Genomic DNA, 11,537 nt, shown 5'->3' with positions numbered 1-11,537 from the left:
TTACCTTGGCAATAATTGAAAATGGTTCAAGCATTTTGTGAATATTGCATTTTCGCTTGCGTTTGATAATTCTACTGGCAATATTTTTACTGTTTCCGGACCACCGCACTCCAAAAATTCAATATTTTTCTCCGCACATGTGGCAATCACATGACGTGTTATCTGTAACTGTATATTACATTTATATGATTTGAGTAGATTATTATATCTTTCACATACATTTCTTGGCATTAAAATAATAAGGATAAATTCGATTCTATCAAAACCTAAATATTTATTAATTCCAATGAATATGAATATAGTATATAATATAATTATAATGATACTTTAATATGCAATATCAATGATTAATAAGAATATAACTTATTATAAAATCTTACGTTTTCGGGATCGCATACGATAATTTGTACATTTCTATCGACGAACGTGGAATGTAACATTCCACGAACCTCGTACCAATTCAGCCCATCCAAAGCACAACCCAGTTTCGGGATAATTAGCAAATTTATACATAAATCTGCTAACCTATTCCGTAACTGGATTAATGCATTGGCCAAACACTGCAGAGCTGGTTTGTGGTGGTAGAGAACTTTAGTCAACAGGTAAAAAACATAAATGTCTTTTCCCTGGTTAACTTTAAGTTCTGCTATACCACCTACTCGGACCTTTTGATCCAATAAAAGACCGATCTGTCCATATTTCAGTCTGTAACATAAATCGACTTAAGTATAAATCGTATTGAACAATGAAAATAAGTGTTCAGACTTTAACATTTTAACTCCTATAAATATACCTTTTTATAACTGTTAAGTGTTTAGGACGTAATTTATATATTTTTTTAAATGTCTGTATATGTCTAGTTATAAATAAGTATATTAAACTTAGTACTTACTTAAATAACACTGCAATACACCTACTTATCAGGAAGTCTTCCACTATTTTTAATGAATTAAATTATAAATGATATAACCATTCTCCAATTCCACTGAGGATGCAGTATTTTCATCCAGGTTTTGTTTACCTTCAAATAGCTATCGTTTTCTTGCCTTATTTGAAGCCTAAAACATTACTATATTTAATGAATTCAATTATAGATGCTATAACCATTCTCCAATTCCACTGGGGATTCAGTATCTTCATCCCGGATTTGTTTACCTTCAAATAGGATTCGTTTTCTTGTCTTATTTGAACCCTTAAACATTACTGTTTTTAATGAATTCAATTATAAATGGTATCACCATTCTCCATTTCCATTGTGGATGCAGTATCTTCATCCCGGATTTGTTTACCTTCAAATAGCAATCGTTTTCTTGCCTTATTTGAACCCTAAAATATGTGCATTTTTAATGAATTAAATTATAAATGATATCACCATTCTCCATTTCCATTGCCCATACATCAATTCTGCATTTCCAATATTAAATGGATATTGGTTGTCCATTGATAAATTAATATTGTAAATTTAAGATTAAATAAACTTTGTATCACTATTTTATTTTCAAATTGAAAATGAATATATTCCCGTAACATTGTCTCCATATTGATTATTTAACGTTGAACTAAAATGATGTATTCAAAATTTATACATTGTTTAATATGTAATGAAAGTCCAACGTTCTTTAAACAATATTGCATAGACATTTATTTTCATTGGAATTTAAATATTACATTTTTAATGTCTATTGGATAGTATCATTACGTTGGAAATACAATAACAATTATATCCTATTTATAAATGTCTTGAAAATATTTAACAAAGGAACTTAATAAATTTGTGCAAGTTCTATATACTTTGTTAAATTAGGAGTAAGAAATATAACCATAGCAATATACAAACATAAAATGTGTATAACATTTTTTAGATAAAATATTTTTCAAGATTATAGGACTTGTATAAATTATAATTTGGCGAAATTCTGTTGGTTTCCAATGAAAAGCTTCTTCTACATCTCTTGGTTTCCTTCAAAACACAATTGGTATATAATTTTATACTAAACGTAGATTAGCAGCAATCTGTTTTATTTTAGAATTAGGAAATGGAGAATGGTGATACCATTTTTAATGACTTCAATTATAAATAGTATAACCATTCTCCAATTCCACTGAGAAAGCAGTATCTTCATCCAGGTTTTGTTTACCTTCAAATAGCAATCGTTTTCTTGTCTTATTTGAACCCTTAAACATTACTGTTTTTAATGAATTCAATTAATAATGGTATAACCATTCTCCAATTCCACTGGGGAATCAGTATCTTCATCCCGGATTTGTTTACCTTCAAATAGGATTCGTTTTCTTGTCTTATTTGAACCCTTAAACATTACTGTTTTTAATGAATTCAATTATAAAGGGTATTACTATTCTCCAATTCCACTGAGAAAGCAGTATCTTCATCAAGGATTTGTTTACCTTCAAATAGCAATCGTTTTCTTGCCTTATTTGAAGCCTAAAAAATTACTTTATTTAATGAATTCAATTATAAATGCTATAACCATTCTCCAATTCCACTGAGAAAGCAGTATCTTCATCCAGGTTCATCAAAGGGGGCATGCGGTGGACTCGGGCTCCAGAAAAATCATAAGATACAATACATATACGATAAATACGATATTACCGGCCATTCGACTGCATCGTACGTTTCGAGTGCAATTTTCGAAATGATCACCAAAAAATATGTTTTCCGGACCATTTTTAACAAAAAGGGCATTTAGTAAAGATTCAAAATATGTACTTTTCAAAGGGGGCATGCGTGTGGAAGTGTGTCCACCATGTCCACCGCGTTCCCCGTATCCACGTCCGCCGTGTCCCCTCAGACGACCACCATTAATACGGTTATTGCCACGATGAAATGCCACAGCGTTTGTGGCAAGTAGTGAGTTATTATGCCGACGAGTGGCACTGCCACGGGGCCACTTGACTGTAAACGGCATAGCTTGCGCGGGCTCACAACATTTTATAAATGAACAAAAATTAATACTTAATAACATTTTGTTGTAAAATATATTTCACAATTATAACATAGGTAAATAAATTTAATTCGATGATCAACTTACATATTTGGGTCGCACACTACTATGTTATACCGCAGATCATTATCGGCCAACTTCGATTTAACGAGGGCAATGAATTGGGGGTTGTTACACTATATGTTAATAGTGTAGGTATTTAATAATCAATCGCTGTTATAATGCCTAAAATCAACAAAGGGTATAGAAGAAATAATTTGAATGCTTCTTCACGTACTCGTCGAAGAATAATTCAACTTCAGAATCAAGATATTCAATTTATGAAAATAAATTCATATCAACCAGATAATTTTAATAATTTACTTATTTCTTCAAATAAAACTCCTGTTCCTGTATCAATTACAAATTGTGTCAATGATACAATTTATAATAATAATTTGTCGCCTCAAATCAATTTTAACATAAATAATAATTTAACAATAAATGAACCACAGTTTTTACCTGTCCAAACAAATAAAAATATAGAAAATAATTGTTCAAACTCAATAAATGATATTGAAACTTTTAAAATTGAGATAAAAAATTGGGCTGTTAATTGTAGAATACCTCAATGCCATTTAAATGCTTTATTAATTATCTTAAGAAAGTATGACGGTTTTAAAATGCTTCCTAAAGATTCAAGAACACTTTTACAAACTCCTAATAAAGTTACCATTGATAAAATTCGCCTCGTTAACCCAAATGGGAAATACTTTCATTTTGGATTAACCGAATCGTTATTAAAGTATTATTCCTCTATTAATAATATTCCAAACATAGTTGAATTGGTAATTGGCATTGATGGGCTTCCAATAGCACGATGTAGCAATAGCAAACTTTGGCCAATTTTAGCATATGTGAAACCTGAGAATAGTTTTGAAAAAAAACATGTATTCCCTGTTGGTTTATTTTGGGGTAAAAGTAAACCAATAGATAGTAATGAATTCCTTTATGATTTTGTTAATGAAACTAAAGCACTATTATCTAATGGGCTTAAAATAAATGATCAAATAATTCCTGTAACAATATTTTCATTTTGTTGTGATGCCCCAGCAAAATCATTCTTAACCAAAACCAAAGGGCACACAGGCTTATCTTCATGTTCAAGGTGTATGCAAGAAGGGGAATATTTGTGCAATCGAACTTCATTCCCATATAAAAATGTAATGTCACCTAAAAGAACACATGCTAGTTTTGTTGCTAAATCACATGATGATTATCATGTATCTAATGTAAACACAATTCTTCTAGATTTACCAAATTTCAATATAGTTGAACGGTTTTCTTTAGATTACATGCATTTAACATGCTTAGGAGTTATGCGTAAACTTATATTCTTATGGATGAACGGACCTTTATCTGTTCGTCTTCCTAATTCTAAAATAAAACAGATTTCTGCTAATCTACGTTTAGTAAAAAATTATATACCAATTGAGTTTTGTAGGAAACCAAGAGATGTAGAAGAAGCTTGTCGTTGGAAAGCAACAGAATTTCGCCAACTTTTAATTTATACAGGTCCTATAATCTTGAAAAATATTTTATCTAAAAAATGTTATTCAAATTTTATGTGTCTGCATATTGCTATGGTTATATTAATTAGTCCTAATTTAACAAAGTATATAGAATTTGCACAACTTTTATTAAATTCTTTTGTTAAATATTTTCAAGACATTTATGGCAAACATTTAATTTCCCATAACATACACGGGCTATTGCATTTATGTGAGGATTATAAGTTATTTGGGCCATTAGATAACGTTAGTTGTTTCCCATTTGAAAATTTTATGAAAAATTTTAAATCTATGTTAAGAAAACATGAGAAGCCGCTGGAACAAATTGTGAAGCGTTACAAGGAAATTGAAATTAATACTTTTTTAAACATTCCTACTAAAAATAACAGTCAGGACATAGTATTAAAGCGTCAACATTTTAATGGTCTTTTACCAACAACACTTCAAGGGTCTCAATACAAAACATTGGTTTTAAGTCTTAAATTAATAACTATAAAAATTGACACTGTATCTGATTGTTTTTTTGGTACAATAAATAATGAAATTGTTAAAGTAGAAAATATTGTAAAAAATTTAAATACTGAACAAATTACAGTAGTTGGGAGAAAATTCACTAAAAAAGAACCACTTTATCAAAAACCAATTAAATCAAATAAATTTGGTACTTATGTTGTAAAGGAACTCACTGATGATTATACACTTTACAATATAGATGATATCATGAAAAAGTACATTGTCTTTTGCTCATATAAAGAAGATAATAATAATATTGCTATGCCAGTTTTACATAATGTTACATAAAATATTTATTGAAAATGTCTTTAATTGTTTATTAGTTATTATTATAAGTACTTTCGAACTTGTTTTAAATTTAATATTTTTATCTGTTAATTTTTCTACATTTATAATTATTTTATTTTTTTTTTATATTACGAGTATATAAGTTAAAAAATAATATTTGTCTGTTTGTATAAATAAATTAATGTTATAGATTTATTTCTGGAATAATTTATGTATTATATCCAGAATAACATTTAAAATGTCTTATTCCATTGTGGTTTTCACTGAAGAAAACACAGTTTCTGCTGTACCATCATATTGGTTTCGCGCATCAACCAAGAAGTGTGCTTGGCCTAAGCCATCACATACGGCAGCTAGTGTGTCAAGATTAATAGCAAAAAGAACTCCCTACAATTCAATTGACTTTAATTTATTTGATGCAAGAGTTCTTAAGAATAATATAGGTCAATTATTTAAATAAATAAATAAAATATATCTAAAAATATTAATTATAAACAAAAAAAAATGTTATTTACCTTCACTGTTTATACTATTTAGGATCATATTTGGATGCACAGAAAATAGCTAAAACTGCTGTCTTAACATCAGATTTGTCTGAATGCGAAAAAAGTATAGAGAAAAAACGAAAAAATAAAGAGCAAGAACCAACTTCTTATAAAAATCATGAAAAAAAAGTGAAAAATCAAATTGTTGTTCCACAATATCACTCTCAATCCAGTTCAAGCTCTTCAGAATTTGGTGTGTATAATAGTTTATTATAATAAATATATAATTATTATTATTAATTTAACTAATAATTATTTTTAATTATTAGATGATTCAGATAAGGACATCTCATATGCTGAACCGTTGAAGAAACCCATATTATCACCATCTAATTCTAGTATTAGTTTTGAGATTGGAAATGTTGACACTAATATAAATATAAGCCAAAATAAAACGAACAATGAAGGTACTATATAATATTTTAATTATTAATTATATTATAATAGTATATGCTGAATTTTAAAGTCAGCCTTGATTTATTTTTTATAATTCTTATTTTAAAACTACTCATAAAATATTTTCCAAATTCCATGTTATAATAAGTTATATTTTCTACTAAATTAAACATATTTTTAGTAAATTTCTATTTTATTCCTTTTTAAACTCAGTTCTTAAATTTTTATTTTTGATAGAAAACATTTATCCTCTGTAGAGCAATACCGCCAAAGTTGTAATAGATAGCATATTAAATAATGTATTATAAAATGGTTTCATATTGTTTAAATATATAGAGTTCTTATTAAATTTATTAGAATATGTTTGGTGTTCTTTTTATTTTACAGAAATAGAGGCTTTCCAACCTTTGCAGACTGACAGTAATCAATTAATGACTATAATTGAATCATTAGGTAATTATATTATTATTAATATTATATATTTGTTTTGAATAAATTATAGAAAACTAAAATAACTTGGTAAAATAAAACTATTTTTCAGTGGTTAAAGTTGATGGTCTTGGTAAACAGATAGCTGGACTACGTTATGATAATAGATCTCTGTTTGATTTAGTAGAAAATATTGAAAAAAAAATGGACAGATTAAATGGAGCAGAGGTTATACAAAACCATAGAGAAGTTCAATGTTTAATTGGACGGTCAATATTGAAAACGATTTGTGATGATGATGAGCTACAAGAAGTAGACATGAAATTAATAAGCTCTGAGTTATCTGAATTTCGTACTATGTTTGTAAGTTAAATTAAATATGTGTGACTATTGATATTATGTATAATATAATAATTATTTTAATGTCTAAAAATCAATTATATTAGGTTTTAGAGCTAACAAGATTAATGGGAAATGATATAAAAAGATCAATTAAACGAATTTTTGAAAAATTATTCAGTGATGATTTGTTGTGTTCTTATTCTTATCACGGAATAAGAAATAAAAAATCATTTTCTACATTAAATATTTGCAATGTTATTTTTGGTAAGCTATGATAATATATTCAAAAGCATTTAAATTTTTTTCTTTTTGTGTAAATTATTGTTCTTTACCTATATATATTTTTTAATTATATCATTACATAATTTATTTATGATATTAATTATGAGTACTAAAATGTATAGATTTTGGTAATTAAATTTAAATATATTTTGAACTTAAATTGTTGGGGATTGATAAATATTAAATATAATTTACTTTAATATTAAAATACATTTATATTACTTTTTAGAAGCTATAAGAAATGACAAAAAATTTTGCAATGTTCAAGAAAAAGAAATTGAGGATGCCATACAAAAATACTTGGCTCAAAGGCCATTTGTATTAAAAAGAAATAAAAAAACCAAATTGAAGTTGAAAATCAAAATGCAGGTGGCAGTTATCAACTTGAAAATATTGAAAATATAACGTTTTAATATTTATTTATTTTATATAAGTTCAAATATTATTTAAAAATAATGTATTGTACAAAAAGGTATCTATAATTAAAATTATAAAATTATCTATAAATGGATTTTCATTTTGTTTTACTCAAGTATTCTTATTAACTTATAAAATGTAATGATGTTGAAAGCAATACACAAGCATTTTTTTATATTTTTTTTTTGTGAATTTTATATATTAATTCCCAAAAATATTAATTATATTTATCCAACATATTATCATATAATATACAATCAACAACAAAATATAATTTTAGAACTATTGAAAAATCAATATAGTTGAATATTGAGTGAATATAATAATTTCAATAATTGTCATTATTATAGTTTAAACATTGCTTAAATATTCCTAACACATTATGTATCTAATAATTGTCTATAATATTGCAGTAGTATTGAAAAAGTATTAATTATGGAAAATTTGATAAATATTATAGAATGTAAGTACAATATTGTGTAATATTGGTTTTAAATATTGCATTATGATTTAAAATACAATATTGAAAACGCAACATTAGTTCAATGTTTTTGCCCGGCCAAATAAAATAGATGGGATATTGTATGGACATTAAAAATTCCACATACAATTCACATTCACTATTAATACAATCTCTTGATTGTATAATTAATATTTATTCAATCTTATGACAATGTTTTTTTGCTGTTTGGGAACATTCCACGAACCTCGTACCAATTCAGCCCATCCAAAGCACAACCCAGTTTCGGGATAATTAGCAAATTTATACATAAATCTGCTAACCTATTCAGTAACTGGATTAATGCATTGGCCAAACACTGCAGAGCTGGTTTGTGGTGGTAGAGAACTTTAGTCAACAGGTAAAAAACATAAATGTCTTTTCCCTGGTTAACTTTAAGTTCTGCAATACCACCTACTCGGACATTTTGATCCAATAACAGACCGATCTGTCCATATTTCAGTCTGTAACATAAATCGACTTAAGTATAAATCGTATTGAACAATGAAAATAAGTGTTCAGACTTTAACATTTTAACTCCTATAAATATACCTTTTTATAACTGTTAAGTGTTTAGGACGTAATTTATATATTTTTTTAAATGTCTGTATATGTCTAGTTATAAATAAGTATATTAAACTTAGTACTTACTTAAATAACACTGCAATACCCCTACTTATCAGAAAGTCTTCTACTATTTTTAATGAATTAAATTATAAATGATATAACCATTCTCCGTTTCCATTGTGGATGCAGTATCTTCATCCCGGATTTGTTTACCTTCAAATAGGATTCGTTTTCTTGTCTTATTTGAACCCTTAAACATTACTGTTTTTAATGAATTCAATTATAAAGGGTATCACCATTCTCCAATTCTACTGAGGATGCAGTATCTTCATCCAGGTTTTGTTTACCTTCAAATAGCAATCGTTTTCTTGCCTTATTTGAACCCTAAAATATGTGCATTTTTAATGAATTAAATTATAAATGATATCACCATTCTCCATTTCCATTGCCCATACATCAATTCTGCATTTCCAATATTAAATGGATATTGGTTGTCCATAGATAAATTAATATTGTAAATTTAAGATTAAATTAACTTTGTATCACTATTTTATTTTCTAATTGAAAATGAATATATTCCCGTAATATTGTCTCCATATTGATTATTTAACGTTGAACTAAAATGATGTATTCAATATTTATACATTGTTTAATTTGTAATAAAAGTCCAACGTTCTTTAAACAATATTGCATAGACATTTATTTTCATTGGAATTTAAATATTACATTTTTAATGTCTATTGGATAGTATCGTTTTGTTGGAAATACAATAACAATTATGTCCTATTTATAAATGTATTAAAAATATTTAACAAAGGAACTTAATAAATTTGTGCAAGTTCTATATACTTTGTTAAATTAGGAGTAAGAAATATAACCATAGCAATATACACACATAAAATGTGTATAACATTTTTTAGATAAAATATTTTTCAAGATTATAGGACTTGTATAAATTATAATTTGGCGAAATTCTGTTGGTTTCCAATGACAAGCTTCTTCTACATCTCTTGGTTTCCTTCAAAACACAATTGGTATATAATTTTATACTAAACGTAGATTAGCAGCAATTTGTTTTATTTTAGAATTAGGAAATGGAGAATGGTGATACCATTTTAAATGAATTCATTTATAAATGGTATAACCATTCTCCAATTCTACTGAGGATGCAATATCATCATCCTGGATTTGTTTTCCTTCAAATAGCAATCGTTTTCTTGTCTTATTTGAACCCTTAAACATAACTGTTTTTAATGAATTCAATTATTAATGGTATTACCATTCTCCGTATCCATTGTGGATGCAGTATCTTCATCCCGGATTTGTTTACCTTCAAATAACAATCGTTTTCTTGCCTTATTTGAACCCTTAAACATTACTGTTTTTAATGAATTCAATTAATAATGGTATTACCATTCTCCAATTCCACTGAGAAAGCAGTATCTTCATCAAGGTTTTGTTTACCTTCAAATAGCAATCGTTTTCTTGCCTTATTTGAGGCCTAAAACATTACTATTTTTAATGAATTCAATTAATAATAGTATAACCATTCTCCAATTCCACTGAGAAAGCAGTGTCTTCATCCAGGTTTTGTTTACCTTAAATAGCAATCGTTTTCTTGCCTTATTTGAACCCTTAAACATAACTATATTAAAAGAATTCAATTATAAATGGTATAAACATTATCCAATTCTACTGAGGATGAAATATCATTATCATAGATTGGTTTTCCTTCAAATAGCAATCGTTTTCTTGCCTTATTTGAACCCTTAAACATAACTTTTTTTAATGAATTCAATTATAAATAGTATAACCATTCTCCAATTCCACTGAGAAAGCAGTGTCTTCATCCAGGTTTTGTTTACCTTAAATAGCAATTGTTTTCTTGCCTTATTTGAACCCTTAAACATAACTATATTTAAAGAATTCAATTATAAATAGTATAACCATTCTCCAATTCCACTGAGAAAGCAGTGTCTTCATCCAGGTTTTGTTTACCTTAAATAGCAATCGTTTTCTTGCCTTATTTGAACCCTTAAACATAACTATATTTAAAGAATTCAATTATAAATGGTATAAACATTATCCAATTCTACTGAGGATGCAATATCATTATCATAGATTGGTTTTCCTTCAAATAGCAATCGTTTTCTTGCCTTATTTGAACCCTTAAACATTACTATATTTAATGAATGCAATTATAAATGCTATATCCATTCTCCAATTCCACTGGGGAATCAGTATCTTCATCCCGGATTTGTTTACCTTCAAATAACAATCGTTTTCTTGCCTTATTTGATCCCTTAAACATTACTGATTTTTATGAATTCAATTAATAATGGTATTACCATTCTCCAATTCCACTGAGAAAGCAGTATCTTCATCAAGGATTTATTTACCTTCAAATAGCTATCGTTTTCTTGCCTTATTTGAAGCCTAAAACATTACTATATTTAATGAATTCAATTATAAATGCTATAACCATTCTCCAATTCCATTGCCCATACAGCAATTCTGCATTTCCAATATTAAATGGATATTGGTTGTCCATTGATAAATTAATATTGTAAATTTAAGATTAAATAAACTTTGTATCACTATTTGATTTTCAAATTGAAATGGAATATATTCCCGTAATATTGTCTCCATATTGATTATTTAACGTTGAACTAAAATGATGTATTCAATATTTATACATTGTTTAATTTGTAATAAAAGTCCAACGTTCTTTAAACAATATTGCATA

At 27.2% G+C, this 11,537-nt stretch overlaps 2 protein-coding genes across 2 annotated transcripts; one reads left to right on the top strand and one right to left on the bottom strand.

Annotated features, from left to right (window-relative positions):
• Positions 1 to 10,086, bottom strand: LOC132924935 (ADP-ribose glycohydrolase OARD1-like). The gene is made up of 4 exons (XM_060989371.1): positions 10,071 to 10,086; positions 8,876 to 8,918; positions 381 to 705; positions 1 to 168 (listed from the first exon to the last, which is right to left on the bottom strand). Exons 1-4 carry the CDS (start codon positions 10,084 to 10,086, stop codon positions 1 to 3), a joined length of 552 nt encoding a protein of 183 aa, XP_060845354.1.
• LOC132924438 (uncharacterized) lies at positions 5,469 to 7,902 on the top strand. Its single transcript, XM_060988753.1, has 7 exons — positions 5,469 to 5,757; positions 5,852 to 6,052; positions 6,129 to 6,266; positions 6,643 to 6,708; positions 6,797 to 7,047; positions 7,131 to 7,290; positions 7,538 to 7,902. Exons 1-7 carry the CDS (start codon positions 5,553 to 5,555, stop codon positions 7,711 to 7,713), a joined length of 1,197 nt encoding a protein of 398 aa, XP_060844736.1. The 5' UTR covers positions 5,469 to 5,552; the 3' UTR covers positions 7,714 to 7,902.
• Positions 10,087 to 11,537: the final 1,451 nt, after the last annotated feature.

The sequence above is a fragment of the Rhopalosiphum padi genome, chromosome 3 (assembly GCF_020882245.1).
Source record: "Rhopalosiphum padi isolate XX-2018 chromosome 3, ASM2088224v1, whole genome shotgun sequence".
In the NCBI taxonomy this organism is placed as follows: domain Eukaryota; kingdom Metazoa; phylum Arthropoda; class Insecta; order Hemiptera; family Aphididae; genus Rhopalosiphum; species Rhopalosiphum padi.
This window is presented reverse-complemented; position numbering and strand designations above follow the sequence as displayed.

Coding starts and splice junctions, on each gene's coding strand:
- LOC132924438 (XM_060988753.1), top strand. CDS start 5,553: ATGTCTTATTCCATTGTGGTTTTCACTGAAGAAAACACAGTTTCTGCT. Junction 5,758..5,851: donor AGTTCTTAAGAATAATATAG/GTCAATTATTTA, acceptor TATACTATTTAG/GATCATATTTGGATGCACAG. Junction 6,267..6,642: donor AAATAAAACGAACAATGAAG/GTACTATATAAT, acceptor TTTATTTTACAG/AAATAGAGGCTTTCCAACCT.
- LOC132924935 (XM_060989371.1), bottom strand. Junction 706..8,875: donor GGTATTGCAGTGTTATTTAA/GTAAGTACTAAG, acceptor TTTATGTTACAG/ACTGAAATATGGACAGATCG. Junction 169..380: donor TCGTATGCGATCCCGAAAAC/GTAAGATTTTAT, acceptor TGTAATATACAG/TTACAGATAACACGTCATGT.